Raw genomic sequence first — 20,717 nt, forward strand, 5'->3', positions numbered from 1 at the left:
TTCTAGTCCCATTCTCTGCATTCATCCATTCATTTCATACTGTGTCCTGTAAAGAACCTCAATACTCATTCTCACTTGGACTTGGTCAGCAGTTAAAATTCCATGTCTCAGACATACTAGGTTGATCCTTTTCAAGGTGCTTCAGGACTGAACATAAAGTTGAATGTCTTACCCACTTGGGTGCCTTCTCCTTCAGTCAAAGAAAGATGAATGGATGTTCTTCAGACACGGCCTTACCTAACATCCTGGTGTCTCCAAAGAGGAATGATCTTGCTCACTAGGGTGGATATCTGCTGCAGGTTAGATAGCTCTAGGTTGGAAGCAGGCTTTCTAGCAGAAGCTTCCATGAACATGACCTACTACAAGGACAGTTCTGAGTACCACAGCAGCAAACCCTAGCTTGAAAGGAAAGAAATACTGATTTTTCATGATACTTAGGAATCCAGAGAAACAAGAGAATTCTGTCTGCCATGGGCTGACCACCAGCTGCTCGGGAAAGCACCTCTGGCAGAGAGCGAACACTGGCCAGGTCTCATGATTCTGAGTCTCCGAGGGGTGAGAGAGGAAGTTGATTCTTGATCCAAGCTAACCAAAGACTGCTTTGTAAACTTGAACATGAGTCCTTTTTCTTTTTGGTAAGTATAAAATCTTTTTTCTTTTTTTTTTTTTTAAGGCATAGCAGACCATGTGCAACCCACCAGTCTTCCATGTGTTTCTCAAATTATTAGTATAATTTCTCTAAATTCATTAAAATTACTAATTTTCAAACCTGACTGTGTATCAGCCTGTAAAGGTGCTTGCCACCAGGCCTGATGGCAAGAGTTCAATCCCTGGACCACCCATACATTGGAAGAGAACAACTCCCAAAATCTGTCCTCAACCTTCACATACACACTGGTGGTATATCGCATATATACACATAAGTAAATTAATTTTATTTTTGACATCGAGTCTTACTATGTAGACCAGGCTGGTCTTGCACTAATGGAGATCCACCTGCCTCTCAAGTACTGACATTAAAGACACATGCCACCACATCTGGCTTTAATTTTTTTCTCCTTAAAAAAGTGGTGTGGTAGCCGGGCGGTGGTGGCACACACCTTTAATCCCAGCACTCGCGAGGCAGAACCAGGCAGGTCTCTGTGAGTTCAAGGCCAGTCTGGTCTACAGAGCGAGATCCAGGACAGGCACCAAACTATGCGGAGAAACCCTGTCTCGAAAAAAGAAAAAAAGGTGGTATGTTACAACACTCTTTACAGGTCCTTCTTATGACATTTCACCCAATAAAAATTTGACATCCTGCTTTGTTTGAAGTGCATAATTTTGAATACAAGGAAATCAGAGCTACAAATAAACCAGCAAGGCTGTACCATCCAGGCCGCCAGAATGAAACAGTTATTAAATAGCATTTCACATAAGGCCATGCATTCTTGAAGAAAACAAAAGCAATCTAGAATATCCTGAGTGCAGGGAATGGTAATGCATGCCTATAATCATAGCTCAGGAGGATCCCAAGTTTGAGAGCAACCTGCTATATAAGACCTATCTCCAAAAAAAATTCACTTCCTTGATATAATGTATAAAATCAGACTGAGTGACCTACTGTAATTTTCTATATAATCTGAATTCAATCTCCAGTGGTAAGTATGGAATGGCTTCTGGTGTCCTGCATGTGATATCCTGGGGGACCATCCTGGGGGACCAACCTTTATTAATACTAGGAACTTGTGTCTATCATTAACGGTTAAATAGTGAGGTGGAGGAGAGACTTTGGTCCTGAACTTGGGGCAGATGTCTCAGACAAGACTGGTGTAAAAAATTGATAATGGGGGGGGGGGTGTCTCTTTGAGTTCAAGGCCAGTTTGGTCTACAGATTGAGATCCAGGACAGGCACCAAAACTACAGGGAGGGAGAAACCCTGTCTTGAAAAAAATAAAAAGAATGGCTAATGGAGCTGTGTATGGTAGTGCACACCTTTAATACCAGCACTCAGTAGGCAGAGGCAGGTGGATCTGTAATTTGAGGACAACCTGGCCTACACAAAGAAACCCTGTGGGAGATGAGAGAGAAAATTAAGTAAACCGATTACAATCAATACTCCAGGACCACCCTGCCCTGTTCTGACCCCTGGGGAAACCAGAGGTTTAAAAGGTTCCTGTCTGGTTGTTGCACAGAAATTGGAGGTGTCCTTACCACTTATGCCCCCAGAAGCCTTTCCATGCTCTTGTACCTTCATGGGGAGCAGCCATGTAACCTCTGTTGGCAGTAGCTTTACCCTTGGGAGCAACTACTACCTTGAAAATGTTTGAAGGTCTCAGCAAAATACCCATACCTTACACAGTACACAGTGTAGTGACCACAATCTGTAGGTACCTAACAGCAGAAAGAAAGTATCTCCAACTCTGATTCCCTAGTAGCCCATCATTTTATATGCTCTACCAGATGGAGCGGTTGTGGGGTCAGAAATACTAGTTGCCTGCTGGGACAGCAGCTCTCTTCTGCGGGCTAGTTAGTTACTTCAGTGGCTTTCTCACAGCCAGCATGGCTTTGGAGTTAGTTAATGAATTCAAAAGCCCTTTCCAAGTGATAACAAACCACTGCTTGGCAGAATGACCACCTCCAAGTCTGTGGCAGCTGTTTGTGAGATGAGAATTCCAACATGAAGTTAAATCACCACAAAGGCTCTTTAGCCTTCCTTCCCTTCCCACCTGGAATGGTGTCATTAGGTCTGTTCTGGTAGTTCATTGCCCTGCCCCCAGATAAGGTTGTCACTGATAGCACAGCAGCAGCTAGGCATAGTGACATGCTTGTAATCACAGAATTTGGGAGGGAGGGGCAGGACGGTTAGGAGTTTAAGGCTGGCCTCAGTTATAGGGTAAGTTTGAGGCCAACGTGGGCTTTGAGAGGCAAGGTCTCAAGGGGATGTAGGACATAACATTAAATACCGGATGAACGTGGAGGGTTGGGCTGGGTTGGAGATAGGGCGTTTGTTCTGTTCTGCATCCTGATTCATCTTCTGATATTTAAGAAAGGAAATGGGGATCTGGAAAAGTGTCTCAGAGGTTAAAAGCACTTGCTCTTGTAGAGCACCCACATGTGGCTCACAACCATCTGTAACTCCAGTTGCAGGGCATCTGATGTCCTCTTCTGGCTTCCGGAATACCAGGTACGGCCGTGGTGGACATACATGTATATGCAAGCAAAACACCCATGCAGACAAAAGTGAATCTTTAAGGGTAAAATGAAAAGCTCCCATATTCAGATAAATATAGGTTTTTTTTTTGTTTTTTTTTTGTTTTTTTGGTTAGGTGTTTTTTTTTTTGTTTTGTTTTGTTTTGTTGACAGGGTTTCTCTTGTGTAGCTTTGCGCCTTTCCTGGAACTCACTTAGTAGCCCAGGCTGGCCTCGAACTCACAGAGATCCTCACAGAGATCCGCCTGGCTCTGCCTCCCGAGTGCTGGGATTAAAGGCGTGCGCCACCACCGCCCGACTTACATATAGTTTTTAAAAGGAAAAACCAAGATTTCAGTGGTTTATACCAATTTAAAGTCAAACTGGTGATCTCTATCCAGAAGAAACTATGCCTGGTCCATTATATTGGGGGCAGTGACAGTAGCCTCCTGGGGAAGCCAGTGTCCTCTATTCCGTACATAAAGATGCATGCAGCAATCATGGCAGTGGTCTTTGTGGCTTGGTTTTGGAGGCAAATTACCAAAATCCAGTAGGAAACAGGTACGTAGAAGCCATTGCCATACAAAACATCTCAAATGGTACATGATGGGAGCTGTGACTAGTGGTTGGCTTCCTTGTGTAGTTCTTATTCCTTTAGCTTCCTCTCAGCCTTCGTACTCATACACACCATTGATTAGACACTGATTGCTGAACCCTGTCATACTGGAGTCTGGTGACTCTCCAGGGTCAGGCAGATTTGATGCTAAACCTTGCTCTTCTCACCACTCCCTGAATGAGTTTTTTCCCCCATTCAATATATACACATTGCCTAATTACTCTGTTCTCAGTGCTAGGAAGGATCATAATGTCAACAGTTTTTTTTGGGGGGGGGTTGTTTGTTTTTAGTTTTTTTAATTCCAAATTAATGCTAGGTAAATAGCTCATTGACAGCACTTTCCTTGCATGCACAAGGTCCTGGGTTCAATTCCAAACAACACACAAAATTGAACTAAGTGGTGGCAGAATTTGTCTCCAGGGAGGGGAGAATTTTGTTAAGGAATGAGATATTTCCCATTTTGTACCATATATTTATTTGTGTTACTGATAAAAAAAATTTAAAGGATAAAGTATGTTAAAGATGGGAAACAAGCTCAGGTAAATAGATTTGATTGGTTAGTTGGTTCTAGACAGGGATCAAGCATGAGCTACCATTACCAGCAAATACATTATTTTGTGGTACTAGGAATTGAGCCTAAAGTCTATGTTAGACAGGTGCTCTCCCTAATCCTTAGTGTTTACCATGAGTGAGAAAAGACTCTGTTGTGACCATGCCCTAGACATGAAGGACCTTGCCACACAGACTTGCCCTAGAACAAGGAGGTAAGCACCTCCACCAACATCCACTTTGGACAACTACCAGCCAAGAACTGAAGACAGAAGCAGCAGGTATTGGCTCCCTCTTGAGTGGAACTCCAGACTCAAGGAGCTGAGACAGCTGTGGCTAGTTGCTACTCCATAAATGCCAAAATGCCATCTGCAGTCCCTACAGATCCAGGTTCTGATTAGGATCTAAGGGCCTAACTGCTTGAACAGGCTGCGTGAACCTCACAGAGAGCAGGATAATAGGAAATTTAGCAAAATTTGCCAGCCTGGAGGGGACTCTAGGCTGAGGAAATAGGCTGCAGCCATAGTTGTGATGGGAGAAAAGGAGTGTTGAACAAGGGCAACCCCACTAAGAGATTCATGTGAGATTCCTATGATCTTGATCATATTTGGTACCTGACAATAATAAGAGCATCAACACCAGAGTCGTCCCATGTCCTTGGACTGATCTGAACATAACCATTTAAGTCGATAATAAGACATCAAGAAGTAGGCTCTTTGGAGGCGGGCACTACTAGGTGTCTAAATCTTAGCTCTGCCTCCTCTCCTAACAGGTCTCCCAGTAAGCAGTGAACCCGGGTTAGGCGCCACATTCTTTGTGCACCTGGCCTCCTTGACTTCACCAGGAACGTGGCTTTGGGTAGTACAGGTCACCGGAAGAACTGTGCATCCTGGGGAAGTAAGAAAAGACTCAAAGGCCGCCCTGGAATTTCAGAAGGCAAGGCGAAGTCCAAGTATTGGGGAGGGTCTCACCCCTTGCCCGAGTAATACGTTGGGTGGACCTGGCTGCTGGATCTAAACTAATGGTCTGGCTGCGGACGGATTAGGTCTGATCCGATTAGAGCCTAGGCCGTCGTCGTATTCTCCTTGCCAGGTTCTGTCGACGTTCGCCTTGCTCTTGTGAAGACTCAGAGACCGCCCAGGGAACCTTCCCCTGCCCCGGAACACCCGGTTGGCGCAGAAACCCAAGAGTCGTTGTCCTGGGCCCCCGCTGCTTTCCACACGGGGGGCGCGGGCTTCCGCCCCCTGCGGTCCTTCTGAGCCCCGCCCCGAGCCTGCGGGTGTCTGAGCCCGCGACGTCCCCGCCTCCCTGCGCGCGCGTGGCGGGTGGGTTCCTCGGAGGTCCGCGGCGGAGCGCGCTCAGCACCGGGAGCGCAGGCCGCGCAGGCCGGCCCTGCGGGCTCCCGCCCGTGCACCTGTCGGCTTCCCCCTGCGGCTGGGCTGCCGCCCCTGCGCGCCGCGCGTCCGTCGCTCTCCGCGTCCCGTGCCAGAGGGATCTGTCTGTCCCCTTGGCGAGGAGGACCGAGAGGGGCCGGCGTCAACGCGACGTGCAGCGGGGCGGGCGGAGTGGGGGCGGCGCCGAGCGCGGCGGCGGCAGCGGCAAGCGGCAGCGGCGGCGCGGGAGGCGGGGAGGCGCGGCGCGCGGAGGACAGCGGCTGACGGCGGCATGCGGCGGCTCATGCTGCCCACCGTGGGCTAAGGCGGCCGCAGACGGGCGGCAGGCGCGGCGGCCGGGCAAGCCGAGGGCGCAGCCAAGCCGCGCGCACCGCGCACAGCGGCCGGGGCTCCGCGCAATGGGCCGAGCTGGAGGCGGGGGCCCGAGCCGGGGGCCGCCGCCAGCGCTGCTGCTTCTGGGGGCCACGCTGGTCCTCACCGCTGGGGCCGTGCCGGGTAGGTACCCACCGCGACCGCGACCCCAGCCAGCCCTCGCGCCCCACCCGGTGCGTGCCAGGGTCTCGCTGGCTTCAGGTCCAGGTGGAGTCCCTAAGCCGTGACAAGGGGGCGGGGCACCGTCTGGCCTGCAGCCGGGGACCTGGGCGGGAAAGGGGTGCGGGAAGAGGAGAGGACCTGGAGGGGACACAGGCCAGCGGGGAGCAGCCGATAGCCTGTGCGGAGACAGCAGGGTGGGCTAGGGTGGGGGTGGGGTCTTGAGGTAGGGGCGGGGTCTTGAACGGGGGCGGGACCTGGGTGAGATTTGTGGGCGGGGTTTGTGGGCGGGGCGGGGTCCCGAAGATGAGGCAAGGATGAGCCAGAGTTGGAGGACTACCCTGACCTCTCCTCCCAGACTGCGGGTGCTGTCTGGGGCGGGAAACCATAGGCAAGGTGTATTTCCCCGGCTTGGGAGGTAGACTCAGGGGCGGGCCTTAGAAGTGGGGCGTGGCCTTGGAAACCGAAGGAGTGTCCCAGGGTGGACCCTAGTCTACTGGATCTCGCTCAGAGCCCTCTCACCCCCACGCGCCACCTTAACACCCTGCCCCTCGCCCTCCCTCCCGCAGCACGCGAAGCAGGCAGCGCAATCGAGGCTGAAGAGCTGGTGAGGAGCGGCCTTGCATGGAAGCCGCGTGCCAATGACACGCGGGAGGAAGCCGGCCTGGCCGCAGCTGGGGAAGATGAGACCTCGTGGACGGCGCCCGGCAGTGAGCTGGCTGCGGTGGGCCCTGGGGTCGGGCCAGGGGAGGCACTGGAGGCATCGGCTGCGGTGACTGGCACTGCCTGGCTGGAGGCAGATAGCCCAGGCCTGGGTGGAGTGACTGCAGAGACTGGCAGTGGTGACGCCCAGACCCTCCCAGCTACGCTCCAGGCTCCTGATGAGGCCCATGGGTCGTCTACAGTGCCCCCTGCCATTCCTGAGGCTACTGAAGCCAGTGGACCTCCCTCCCCCACTACCCACGATGAGCCTAGCCCAGGCTCCGAACTCCCTAAGGAGAGCCCCTTGGAGGTTTGGCTGAACCTGGGAGGCAGCACACCTGACCCTCAAGGGCCAGAGCCCACTTATCCCCTTCAAGGCACTCTAGAAACCCAGCCAGCCTCAGATATAATTGACATCGACTACTTTGAAGGATTGGATAGTGAGGGCCGTGGTGCAGACATGGGCAGCTTCCCAGGGTCACCAGGAGCCTCAGAGAATCACCCTGATACTGAAGGAGAGACCCCTTCCTGGAGCCTGCTTGACTTATATGATGACTTCACCCCCTTTGATGAGTCTGATTTCTACCCTACCACATCCTTCTATGATGATTTGGAAGAGGAGGAAGAGGAAGAGGAGGATGATAAGGATGCAGTGGGAGGTGGAGACCTGGAAGATGAAAATGACCTTCTCCTGCCCTCTCAAAAGCCTGGTGTGGGCCCTGGGACAGGACAGCCCACCAGTCGGTGGCATGCTGTTCCTCCACAGCATACTCTGGGCATGGTCCCTGGCAGCAGCATCTCTCTCAGGCCCCGCCCAGGAGATCCGGGCAGGGACCTGGCCTCAGGCGAAAATGGCACGGTGTGCCGAGTTGGCTTTGTCAGGCACAATGGCTCCTGCCGGTCAGTGTGTGACCTCTTCCCCAGTTACTGTCACAATGGCGGCCAGTGCTACCTGGTGGAGAACATAGGGGCTTTCTGCAGGTAAGGGAGTGGCAGGTGTCCAGGGCCTGGTAAGACAGTGCCTGGGCAGTGTGGACGGGCAGACTCGGCAAAGGGGAGGGTTGGAGAGGCCAGGTTTCCCAGAGGAGGCACATTCGCAGGATTCCCAAGCATGTGGGGTGCACACCTATATTCTCAACACCCGGGAGGCTGAGGCAGGACAGTTGTGAACTTGAAGCCAACATGGGCTACAAGGTCTCCACCACCACCACCACCACCACCACCCCAAAAAAGGCTTTTTGTGATCTTGCCCTCAGGACAAATTCCTCAAAAGTAGTATTTTGTAAATCCTCTAAGCACTGTGTCCTGGGCTCACCCACTCAACTTTACAGGCAAAATGAAGGGGTTTCTCCAAGGGCTTAGGAAAGCAGCCATTCCAGTAAAGGAAGCAGGGCTGGAACCCTGCTGGGAAGTTAGACGACTGCTTAGTGCTGCCCAGCTCTATGTATTTGGCCAGAGAGCTGAGTTTCTCCGAAGGAGGTGTGGGCATGTAAAGTCAAAGCGTCACCCTAGGACAGCCCCGAGAGCAGCTGCACACAGGTGAAGTCAAGATGAGTCTTCTCACTAAATCTTTCGTCTGTCCATGTTCTTGATTTTGGGTGGTTGCTTTCTCTCACTGGCAATTGCCTTTTTGGGGATAGTCCATAATGTTTTCCAAGAAAAGAGTTTAGATATCCCTAAGGACATCGTCTAAAGCCTCCATCCCACACCTCATCAGGAATTTCTCAGTCAATTCACCTCTGGGAATGCCTTCATAGGGAGATATTCACCTCATGAAAACACAGTTCCTTGCAGAAGGATTGCTAAGTCAAGGGTGGTCTGGGTGAGAAGTGGAGAAGACTACAGTCTTGTTCTCACTAGACCTCTGAGGAGCATTTCTGTTCTCCACCTATCTCTTTTCTTGTCTTTGTTTGTATTTATTTATTTATTTATTTGTGTATTTTGTAACAAGGTCTCACTGTATGGCCCTGGCTGTCCTGGAACTCACTCTGTAGCCCAGGCTGGCCTGAAACTCATAGAGATCCACCTGCCTCTGCCTCTGAGTGCTGGGCTTTCTGTGTGCACCACCATGCTCAGCCCTTTCTTGTTTTTAAAAGACAAGGTCTTATGTAGACCAAGTTGGCCTTGAACTCCCTGAGTGGCCAAGGGTAGCCTCGAGCTGAACGCCCTGCTTCTGCTTCCCGAGTGCTAGGCTCACATGCCCGAGCCACACCCAGCTGTGGCTCTCTTAAGTGTCTCGTGTTTCTTCTTGTTCCTTTCTTCTTACGCACTTGAGTTTTGGCTGTAGCGCCCTGGCACAGAAGCCTGAGTCCCAGTTCTGTCTGATGTCATTCCCTGGATGGTCGTGGCACTGGGATCGTCCACATAGGATGTGACTACACGGTGCTAGTTGGAGCTGTTCAGCCATCCACAAGAGTAGTGTTTTTGATCAAAAAATTATGGTGATGGAGGAACATAGGAACTAATGACTGTAATTCCAGCACTTATGAGGCAGGGCAAAAGAAACAGGAGTTGAAGGCTAGCCTCAGCTACATAGTGAGTTTGAAGCCACCCTGGGCTAAGTGAGATAGATTCAGACTCAAAAAAGAAAGGGAGAAAATTGTGGGGTATTAGAAAGAAGTTGCCGGTTAGAGACCCCCGGAAGTGTGAAAGAGCCCGTGAGTCCCTTCTGTCGGTAGTCTGGGGAGCTGTCGAGATAACTCAGGCTGGGGGCAGCAGAGCCGCCGCACAGACATCTTTCACCCTACTGGAGGCCTGACATTTTTACCTTCAAAGTGAGCTTCCCACCACAGTGAAATCTGGAGCTCTGGCTGCCTTTGGAGAGCCGTGGAACTGCCCAGAACCCCTGGTTCTCTCGGGGAATTCTCTAGCAGGAGAAAGATTGTCCTCCTCACTAGTCGGCCTGGCTGTTTTCCCCAACGGGAGTACTTCTCCACGTGGTCTACACCAGCTCCCCTTGCTTAGCGTCTATCCCGAGATCACACTCAGACCTCCCCACCCAGGGTCCTGCTTCAGCTTTGCACACTCGGCCCTGGCGGCTGCTTGCAAACTGCTTTACATTCCACTCACAGGAGACTGCAGCGTGCCTTTGTCTCCGTTACCCTGACCCGCTGCAGGGAGAGGATCTGAGCTATGGCAGAACTTTTCTAGAACACTGGGTGAGAGGACCCCCACATGGAGGGGTCTGCGTTCCCTGGCAACCTTAAACAGATCGCCTGTACCTCCCATTGCCGTGAGATCCGGGTGGAAAACAAAAATCCCGCATTAGGTACTTCTCCCCAGCCTGTTCTGGATGTGAGGTAGCCACTTCGCTGGTGTATAATTTCATCTCGGTGCCCCTTCTCTAGTCTCATTCACCCGAGGTTCATGTCCTCCCCTCCTTTGCCTGCCTCTCTATCCTTCCACGTCTTTCCTCTTTGAAGCAGCCTGGTTCCCATGGAAACAGCAATGTCATTGGAAGAGTTGGAGCCTGGGAATGTCCCCAAGGGCAGGAGAAAGTCACTCAACAAAAGGAGGAAAACCCACCCTGAGGGACTGACTCTCACTATGCTGGCAGGATAGTTCTCACAGCCGTAAGCTTTAGGGGCAGAACCTTTGGGGCTGCAGGGGTGAGAAGAGAATATCCACCCGTCTCTGTGTGTCTGTCAGTCAGGTCCTTGTTTCTCACTGTCATGTGAACTGGATGGGAGAGAGGCTTCCGTGTGCAAGGCAGCTCCCAGGATTTCACCTTGAGTCTTTGACCCAGAGCCAGGGCAGGCAGAATTCTGGGGATCCCTGCCAGGCAGAAGTCCAGGATTCTCTTACCTCCCTGTCACGTAATAGCCGTGTAACTTAGAGATTCTCCTTTGGTGTCTCTGCTTTGCTCGCCTCGTTTATATCACAGGCTTTGGAGTGCCTGGCCCATTGCATAGAACAGCTGTAACGCTGGGGTGAAGAGTGAGGAGATCTGCTTGGGGTGCTGCACCCCTCCAGTCAGCCCTCAGAGCAGGCTGCTGAGTGTTGGCTTCAGAGCAGGGTCCTTGCTGGGGCTAAGATTGCCTGCCCTGTCCTGAGCCCCTCTGTGTCCGTCCCTGCAGGTGCAACACCCAGGACTACATCTGGCACAAAGGCATGCGCTGTGAGTCCATCATCACCGACTTCCAGGTGATGTGCGTGGCCATCGGCTCGGCTGCTCTTGTGCTTCTCCTGCTCTTCATGATGACTGTCTTCTTTGCCAAGAAGCTCTATCTGCTCAAGACTGAGAATACCAAGCTGCGGAGGACCAAGTAAGTGTGTCCCCTGCACAAGTGTGTCTGCCTTGTCAGCCAGACACCCAGCCCCAGCCGAGGCTGTTCCCAGGAGGGTCTTTGGCAACAGTTCTCTAGCTCTTTGGCTCATGCTAAAACTTCACCAGAGTTTATCCATCCGTACATAAAATGTGCCAGATAAATAAAGCCCTGGGACCTGCACACCTATCAGCCAGCCACACTCCAGCATCCAAAACCCAAGAAAGTGCTGAAGAGAAGACTTCCAGCTTCCACCATGTCCCCAGGACATACATTACTACACTCACTCGGCCCACCCTGCCCGCACCTGCTTCCTTGGTCTTTGCTACCCCGTGTTCAGGGAAAGGATTTTGCTCACAAATCGGTGTGGAGTAACTTCAGCCCCTTCAAACCTACTGTCATTTAATATCAGCTCCTCCTCCTCAGGGGATGCTGAGGAGATGTTATTGCCACACTGCGTTGCCGTTTAAAAGCTCACCCTTTAGGCTAGGGAGTGATGGCGCTGAGCCACTCAAAGCCACCGTTGATCCCTTTCACTTGTAAAGGGGATGTATCCCAGCACCCGGGAAGTTCAAGGTCATCATCAAAGGGAGGTTGAAGCCAGTCTGAGCTACATGAGACCCTTTTTCAAAATGAATAAGAAATAAGATAAAGGCTCACCCCTTGAGAGTGTGCCCTACGTAACAGTCTCCTAGTCACTGCTGATTCTCATCTTTTGAGAGTGTGCACTATCTACAATAGTCCCTTTGGCCATCATCCACTTTCACCCTTCAGGAGTGACCTACTTTACTCTCCATAAATTGTACCTATTTGCATACATGTGTGCAGGCACACACACAGTGCACACACTGTGTGCACACACACACACACGCGCGCGCGCGCACACACACACACACACACACACACACACACACGCATGCACAAATGCACACACACAAACAGATGCTGATCAACCCCTGTTCCCAACATAACAAAATTTAGCAGTGACGAGGGGTCCGAGTTAACTCTTGTATAGTTTAAGGACCACACAGGAATACAGGATCTCCTTCTGGCTCTCAGCTGTGCCTGCTGGGCATCTGAGTGTTGACCCACATTTACTATGAAGTCCACATCTTGAACTCTCAGATGTGACCTTATGCACTAGGAAAAAAGCTCTCTGATCACTAAGTAAAGTAAAAAACCTTTCAAAGTGTCACAGGAGTCTCAAAAGACTAGCCCCGGCTTCATTGGGACCCAAGAGACCGTTCATGTAACACTGGCCTCACATCGCTTCATCTCTTCCCCTGCTTATCCTACTGGCCTGGAGATTCCCTCCAGAGAGTGTTACTAAAGGACTTTCTCTGGGTCCTGGGAAAATGACAAAACACCATCTGTTGCTGCTGTGCTGGGTAAAGACATGCAGTGTGCAGACAGCGGCAGCCCCGTGACCTTCCAGCTAACGGCCATGGGGCTGAAAGGGCCCCTCCTCCATTGTCCCTGTGCATTGAGGCAGGGACATAAATCTGTGCCTGTGATCACTCCAGAGGGACACAAGCCAGGACCCTGGGCTCCTCATTCCATGTCTCCACCAAAGCAATGGGTGTGTAGGGAGCGGGACAGAAGCCACTCCGTCCGGGTAGCCATTGGTGGTAGGTGCCTGAGAAGGGGAGGCCCTGCTCTAAGGATGCCATGTGCACTCAGCCCTGCAGAGACTGCTGACTTTTATTGATTCTAAGATACATATTTCTCCTCACATATTAGCATCTCTGAAATTGGATTGTGTCTTACAATTGCTGGCACCGTATAATCACTGTTGGCCAGATGGTTGTCTTGATGCAGCTGTAACTGCCTCGCATGTACAAACACGGTCATAGTTGTTCATATCGTTGGCAGTTCCTTAAAGTCCCAGTGTGCTCCTTCAAGTAGAGATATCCCCGGGGATAGGAAAGTTTGCACCGGTTTAAGTGCTGCCGTTTGTTCCCGATGGCACGTCACGTCCTGTGCGTCTGACTGTTGGTGTCATACGGTATTTGACGGTGACGCTGAGGCATTACGGCTACTTTTACAGTTTGCCTCGATCTCCTGACGTTTTCCCTTTCTGTCTTCTGTCCTTCCAGCAAATTCCGGACCCCATCTGAACTGCACAACGATAACTTCTCCCTCTCCACCATTGCCGAGGGCTCTCATCCAAATGTAAGGAAACTTTGCGACACCCCCTGTGTCTCCTCCCCCCATGCCCGGGCCTTGGCTCACTATGATAACATTGTCTGTCAGGTAACTGGTCTTCTTCACATCCCCCCTTTTGCATGCCTCTGCCCCTGGCCTGCCCCCTTGCCCTATCTCAGAGAGGAAGTCTCCAACAGCTTTGGGGGTCAGTTTAGGGCGACCCAGTGGGGCAGGGGAGGTGGGAATGAGCGCCTCCCGGGGCATCACTTCTCTGACAGGCTGAGTTACAGGTACCGGAATCTTCTAGAACGGCTTATGATGTGAAGCTTCACCTGTGCTTTAGAAGTTGATCATTGTCTCTTACCTTGCATTGCTGGCAAATTGCCTGGTGGTCCCTGAGGCAAATGGTGACTGCCCCTCGGGATAGGTAGAGAAGCCTGCTGCCCCTCGGTGCTTTCTGAGGCCCCTAACAGCTAGCAGGCTTAGTCACGCTCATTAGGGCCTAGACGAGCACAGAAACTGCTAGAACCATTAGTGTAGGGTAATTCCGATCCCTGTGCAGGCGGGGAGCAGGGGGTTGTTTTGTTTTGTTTTTGAGACAGACCCTCACTATATCACTGAATAGCATTAGATTCTCCTACTTCCATCTCCCAATTCCTGGAATTGTAAGCACACGCCACCACCATGACTGACTTTGGGGTGCAGTTTGGGGGAGCTAGAGTTGAGACAGGGTTTGTTAGCCCAGGCTGGCCTCCAGCTTGCTATGTAGCCTACAGTAGGTTTGAACTCCTGATCCTCCTACTCTGTCTCCTAACTGCTGTGATTACAGGTGTGTACATCACACCTGGCTTGTAATCCTGATCGTAGAAGGAGAAGTTCATGATACGGGCTGAAACCCACCAATGAGGTCACACTAGACCCTGTCTGTGGTGAAGATGCGGCCTAACTGACCACCTGAGCCGTACAATACTGGGTACTATCAGAGAATTTTAAAGATAAATAGGAGCCATCCGAACCAAATTATACCATATCTAGATCCAAGAATTTTGCACATAATGCAGGTTCCATGCTTCCAGATGAGCGCTTTGTCAGGATACAGACCACAGTTACACAGAGGTGGGAACTACCCAAGATGCTCTGACCTAAGCAATGGCTTTGAAGCAGAGTTGAAAAGCTGTTTGATTAGACCTTAGGGAGTTGGGGCTCGTGGTTCCTCAGTATTCTAGACCGTTCTTGTCTCGAGGCCCCTCCTGTGAGTTAGGAATGTTTCCGCTCTGAAGTGACTGTGCTGACTCACAATGCCATCCGGGCACTTGTGAGCTGAGGCGGGACGGTTGTTAGGAGTTCAGTCAGCACTTGAGACCTTGTCTGGAGGAGAGAGAGAGTCTGAGGCCAACTTGGACTCCATATTGAGATCCCATCTCAATAAATAAACAAATAACAAAAGGATCGGGAGTACGGCTTAGTCCGTGAAGTACATTCAGTCAGGGTTTGTGGGTCACTAGAGATGATGGTGTGTGCCGGCTGTCTTGGCTCCTCTGTTGGACCTTCCGTCTTGTATGATGGGGCAGCAGATGTGACCAATATGGAGTTGCTCCAGCCTAACAGTGCAAAAGCCCTCAGGAAGGTTTGCTTCGTCTGGCGGCTTCAGTTACTGACTCCTTCCCCTTCTGAAAAGGATGGTGAGAAAAGCTGCGTGTCTGCATCAAGCCTGCGCAAAGACCAGTTCTTGGCTGAGCTCTGTGGAGAGGTCAGAGTTGAGAGACCCAGCTTTGGAAACAGAGCAGAGAACAGGGTAGCTAGCTGCCTCGGATCTGCCTAAGAAGGGGCTGTGGGATCTTGACACAGCAGTTGGCCAGCCCTCAGGGAACGGCAGGACAGGGTTGTCGAAGTCTCCTGGTTCCTCTTGGACCTTGACACAGCAGTTGGCCAGCCCTCAGGGAATGGCAGGACAGGGTTGTCGAAGTCTTCTGGTTCCTCTTGGATCTTGACACAGCAGTTGGCCAGCCCTCAGGGAATGGCAGGACCGGGTTGGGGTTGTCAAAGTCTCCTGGTTCCTCTTGGATCTTGAAGGTAATTTTTAGCTGAGGAGTCACACCAAAAATCAACTTGTGGCCCTTACATACACATGCTCACCGGGTATACATGTGATTGCGTGTGCACGTGCACACACACACACACACACTCACACACCTCATCCTCGCCTGAGCTTGCACCCTGCGCGACTTCTCCTTGCATGTGTATGGGTGTATGTATGTCATCTCCCTGTGCAGGTCAAGAGGGTAACAGGAAGGAGTCAGTTCTCTCCCTCTACCCCGTGAGTTCCAGGGATGAAGCTTGGCGGCCATCACCACTACCCATGGAGCCATCTCACAAGCCCAGTTTCATAAATGTTAATAAAGGGGTTATTTCTTTTGTAGAAGTAGAGTTGGTCATCTTCCTATCTGCCCATAAACTCTGAATGTCACACTCTAAAGACTTCAGAATTTAAGACCTCTGCTGCTTCGGGCAGTGTCCTTTCCCGGTGTCTGCCCGCGACCCTTTCCTTCCTCCACTCCTCTGAACTAAGAAGGTGGAGACATTGCCACCTGTCACAGGCTCGTCTGTGTTGCTGAGCTGCCCTCCTGAAGACCACCATCAGGGAGGAGGGGCCAGGTGCACAGTTTGAGTGAAGTCACCTGAAGCCCACAGGTTTTCAGCCAGCCGCCCTGTGGTTCCTCACCAGCCCAATCAAAGGGGATCCGAGGGTCCTCCGAAGATCTGAGAGGGTTCCTGGGAATTCTGTTTGGCCCTTGTTCCCTCACGGTCCCCTTCGGCACTCTATCTCTTGCTTCCGTCTCTCCTGCTTTCCAGACTGCGCTTGCGCTGTGATGCACAGCTGCTGCCTTTCCCCTGAGGTTTGTGTCCGGACACGTGGGATCCCGAGCCCACATCACCCGTGGACACAGAGCGCCCATATGGCTGGGGTGGAACACTGGGAATAGGGTCCACAGTGGTTCTCGGGATGCGTGCCAAGTATCTGTCCTGTCCCTCATGGCCAGGTACATCTGCTGTGTGTCAAAGGCAGATGGCCCATCTGCTGTGGCTTCGGTGACCTTGGGCTTAACAGGATCAGCTCTGGAAGAGACAGTTGGACTGAAGGGACCCCACCTTGGTTTAGACACCCCTCCCCTATTCTCTTTGCAGGAGGTTCATAGCTTGCTCAAGATCCCTGTGTGGGTACCTCTGCTTCAAGCTCTTAGGGTCTGCTTCCCCGACCCCATGGCCCAGAAGGCAGTTTTCTCTGTAGCTCAGACTGGCCTGGATTTGCCATCCTCCTGCCCCAGCCCTCCAAGTAGCTGGGATCCCAGGCCCAAGTCACCAGGACTGGCTGGCAGTCCCTGAGCCCTTGAGGGGTAGCCTCCCCACCTTTGTGACATTGGGAGAGCTCTGTAAGTCACCCGCTGCCCTTTCTCCCGCGGTGGGGGGGGGGAGGCCGCCAGGAGCACGTGATGGGGTGAGAGGGTCTCTAGAGGAGCCTGACACCATTCTTAGAGAGGAGAGGTGTCTAGAGGCCCCACTGTGCTTTTCTTGGCTTTACAGACTATCCTACCTTTTTGGTAGGGGTGGGAGTTGGGGGAGGGGTCTCCTGCATTCGGGGCAAGCACTCTACCTACCAACTGAGCTCTGCCTGCCTTGAACTTAGAAAGTGACTAAAGCCAGCCTATGTTGAATACCCAAGGGAGGCCTTACCCCCTATGAGAAGTGGGGGGTGAGGTGGGAGGGAGAAGGGAGGGGGAACAGTGGGAGGTGTGTAAAATGAAAAGAACCTTTAAATAAGTAAACCTTAAAAGAAAGGAAGGAAGGAAGAAGAAAGAAAGAAAGAAAGAAAGAAAGAAAGAAAGGAAGAAAAAGAAGAAAGGAAGAAAGAAAGAAAGAAAGAAAGGCAGGCGCTAAAGGAAGAACCCATTATGTGGTGTCATACACCTGTAATTCAAATATTTGGTAAGGCAGAGGCAGAAGGATCATGAGGTCAGCCTGGGCTACATAGCAAGTTCAAAGGTAGCCTAGACTACGTAGTAAGACCTATATCAAAAACTAAAAAATAAGTAGCCAAGCAAAATAAGAATTCTTTTTAGGAAGCTGAGCATGATGTGATTCTGGAATTTGAAAGGTAAAAATAAGAATGTCAGGAGCTCAAGTTCATCCTTAGCTACACTAAGTTCAAAACCAGTTTGGTACATGAGACCCTGTCTCAGAAACAAACAGACTGCCAAGATGTCTCAGCAAACAAAGGCACTTGCCACCAAGCCTGATGACCTGAGTTTGATCCCTGGAATCCATATGGTAGAAAGAGAGAACCAACTCCCACAGTTGTTCTCTGACCGCCCCGTGAGCACAGTGGCACCCCCCCCACACACACACATAATACTAATATTAACTCTAAAAGACTTAGACAGGAGCTAGAGAATGCTGGGGACCTGAGAGCTTGCCACACAGTCACTGGGATTGGAATTCTGAGCCCTGCACCCCCATAACAAGCTGGGCTCCCACAATCCCAGCTTCAAGAGAAGCAGAGGCAGGAGGATGGCTGGGACTTGCTAGCTTCCAGTTTAGCTGAGAAAACAGGAGCCTGGGTTCAGCCCCTGCCTCCAAGAACAGATGGAGTGTGATAAACGAGGCCCCACAGACATGCAGCCCATGTGTGCATACACTCACACAGACACACACAGATGAGGAGTTTTTAAAAACCAGTCTGAGGAATATCATAAGTGTAAATAAAAAATAAATTTAAAAAAATTCAGTGGAAAAAATTAAAATCAAATAAAAACCAATCTGGGGTGATAGTGAGTGCTTCTAATTCTAGCACTGAGGAGGCAGAGGCAAAGGCAAGTGGATCTCTGTGAGTTCTAGGCCAGTCTGGTTGACAGTGAGTTCCTGGACAGCCAGGACCTCAGTGAGACCCTATCTCAAAACAAAAGAAGAAAATCCGCCAAAAGGTGGTGAAACATACTTTTGATCCCAGCACTTTAATCCCAGAGAAACCCTGTCTCAAAAACCAAACAAACAAATAAAATAAAAGGTACCTAGTGAGATGAGCATATTCTTCCCTTTAAAAAGTATATAAACATGGGCAGGTGTGAGTTTATGTGCACCACATGCTTGCCTGGTACCCAAGGAGGGCAGAGAGTGTGGGATCCACTGGAAGTGGAGTGAGGTGGGTGCTGGGAACTGAACCTGGGTCCTCTGGAAGAAACGGTAAGTACTCTTAACCACTGAACTGCCTCTCCGGCCCCATCTCTAGCCTTCTCGATGAACGTGAGCCTGTGCGTTTAATCAGCAGAGGCTGCGTGCTTACCGTGGCTATTCGGGGCCCCTGAGAAGCTGGTGCTGAGGAGTCACTGACTCTCATCCTCCCTCCAATGGTCCTTGTGGGAAGGAGTAGGGCAGGAGTTGCCATGGCAGCCCTCTGAGAGCTCAGAACGTAGAGTCTATGCAGATGTGGCTTCCTGGAAACCCTTAATGGGCAAGTGCAAGGTCAGGTGCCTGTTCTGGGCACAGGTGTGCCTCCAAAGTGAGTTCTGAACCCTCGGCTTGACTATGGGCCGACACAGAATGGGAGGCCCCTGAGGTGGCTGGGCTTCCTGGGGCTTTCTGAGATAGTGTCTCCAGCAGGTTCAGTTCTGACAGCATGAGTCCCAGGCAGTCTTTAACCTCTAGTTGGCTATATGGAGAAGTCATACGAAACCGTAGTCCGGTGTGGGTCCCACTGGGAACACTGACTGGCAAGCCATCTCTTGTGGACGTTGGACCCTAAGCCAGGTACTAAAAGGATCTGTTTCTTGGGCTGGAGAGAGAGTTTAAAGGTAGAGAACACTTGCTGTTCTTACAGAAGGCCCAAGTTCAGTTCCCTAGAGCCCACATCAGGCAGCTTACAACTACCATTAACTCCAGTTTCAGAGGAACCTGGAGGTGGCTTTTGCAGGCACCTGTACTCAGGTATACATGCCCACACACAGATCCATGCACACACATATAACAAAAAATAATAATAAAATAGATCATTTCTGGGAAAATCTTTAAAAAAGAAATAGCCAAGTATGGCAGTATATGCCTTTAATCCCAGCACTAGGGAGGTAGAAGCGGTCAGATCTTTGTGAGTTCAAGACTAGCCTGGTCTACATAATGAGTTCCAGGCTAGCAAGGGCTACATAAGACCCTGCCAATAAATAAATAAATAAATAGTAATAAATAAATAGACCAGTTTTTTCCTCATCTCTCTTTGTGAGAAAAGATGAATGGCCTGAAGTTAAATTATTGATAATCTGATTACTTGTATCTGCCTGCCTGTTTGTTTTTGAGACAGAATTCCACATAGTACAGGCTGGTCTTGAACTTGCTATGTAGTCAAGGCTAATGCTGAATTCCTGATTCTCTTGCCTCCACCTCCCTCGTGCTGAGGTCACCTGTGAACTTCTGTTCCTCACTGACTGCTGCTCAGCATCCCCTCAGGCACCTCTCACTTCTTCCAGTCTAGGGAGTCCCGCTGTGGGCTAGGAAGGTCCTTCTACCTAGGTCTTCCTTCCTGACAGCCCCCCCAACTTTCTCCTCTTCTAGGATGACCCCAACGCTCCCCACAAAATCCAGGAAACTCTCAAGTCCTGCCTGAAGGAGGAAGAGTCCTTCAACATCCAGAACTCCATGTCACCCAAACTTGAGGGTGGCAAAGGGGACCAAGAGGACTTGGAGGTGAACTGTCTCCGGAATAACCTAACCTGAAACAGAGAAGAGAGGAAGGGGGTGGGGGAGGGAAGGCCCGGTGTCTCCTCTTGTACACAGTTGGCTTCTCGTAACCATTTGTTAAGCTTTTCTTTTTCTGATCTCATGGCATGCTCTGATGTGTTTTGTAGGAGGGGGAAACACTTAAAATAAGCAAAGAAACTGAGCAGGATTGCATATATTGGATCGTTTTGTCTGCCGTCTGTACATTGCTTCTGCAGCTGTGATTTCTAAACCTCTGCTGTTATTCAACTGACTTTTTTTTTGTACTTTGACCCACCTTTTTTTGGAATACCAGTTAAAAAAAAACAAGGTTCTTGAAATAAAACTTTTTAAAAAGCTGTCCACGTTCTTAGTGTCATGGTGTCCCTGGCCTGCTCATTGTCAGTTCTCAGTTCCTCCCTCTCTCATGGAAGATGTGTAGCTAAAAGTGTGTCTAAAAATGTTTGAAATCGGCTGGAGAGATTTGCAGAGGGCCAGAGCATGTGCTCTTGCGCGCGCGCGCGCACGCACGCACGCACGCGCACACACACACACACACACACACATGTTTAAAAAAAAGGCTCACAACCATCTGTGAATCAGC

The 20,717-nt window shown here is 50.8% G+C and overlaps 1 protein-coding gene across 2 annotated transcripts; it reads left to right on the plus strand.

Moving 5' to 3' along the window:
- Positions 1 to 5,247: 5,247 nt before the first annotated feature.
- On the plus strand, positions 5,248 to 20,478 carry Cspg5 (chondroitin sulfate proteoglycan 5). 2 transcript variants are annotated; one of them, XM_028886877.1, is made up of 5 exons: positions 5,248 to 6,224; positions 6,830 to 7,943; positions 11,039 to 11,227; positions 13,324 to 13,399; positions 19,970 to 20,478. In XM_028886877.1, the coding sequence occupies exons 1-5, from the start codon at positions 6,128 to 6,130 to the stop codon at positions 20,129 to 20,131; spliced, it is 1,638 nt and encodes a 545-aa protein (XP_028742710.1). In that variant the 5' UTR covers positions 5,248 to 6,127; the 3' UTR covers positions 20,132 to 20,478. The 2 variants fall into 2 exon arrangements, with proteins under 2 accessions (XP_028742710.1, XP_028742709.1); XM_028886876.2 differs by having other exon boundaries at positions 5,253 to 6,224; positions 13,324 to 13,480.
- Positions 20,479 to 20,717: the final 239 nt, after the last annotated feature.

The sequence above is a fragment of the Peromyscus leucopus genome, chromosome 7, assembly GCF_004664715.2.
Source record: "Peromyscus leucopus breed LL Stock chromosome 7, UCI_PerLeu_2.1, whole genome shotgun sequence".
Taxonomy (NCBI): Eukaryota; Metazoa; Chordata; class Mammalia; order Rodentia; family Cricetidae; genus Peromyscus; species Peromyscus leucopus.

Bases quoted from the DNA above. Each gene is read 5' to 3' on its own strand.
- Cspg5 (XM_028886876.2), top strand. From the start codon at position 6,128: ATGGGCCGAGCTGGAGGCGGGGGCCCGAGCCGGGGGCCGCCGCCAGCG. The intron at 7,944-11,038 runs GTAAGGGAGTGG...CCGTCCCTGCAG, and splicing joins AACATAGGGGCTTTCTGCAG to GTGCAACACCCAGGACTACA. The intron at 11,228-13,323 runs GTAAGTGTGTCC...CTGTCCTTCCAG, and splicing joins ACCAAGCTGCGGAGGACCAA to CAAATTCCGGACCCCATCTG.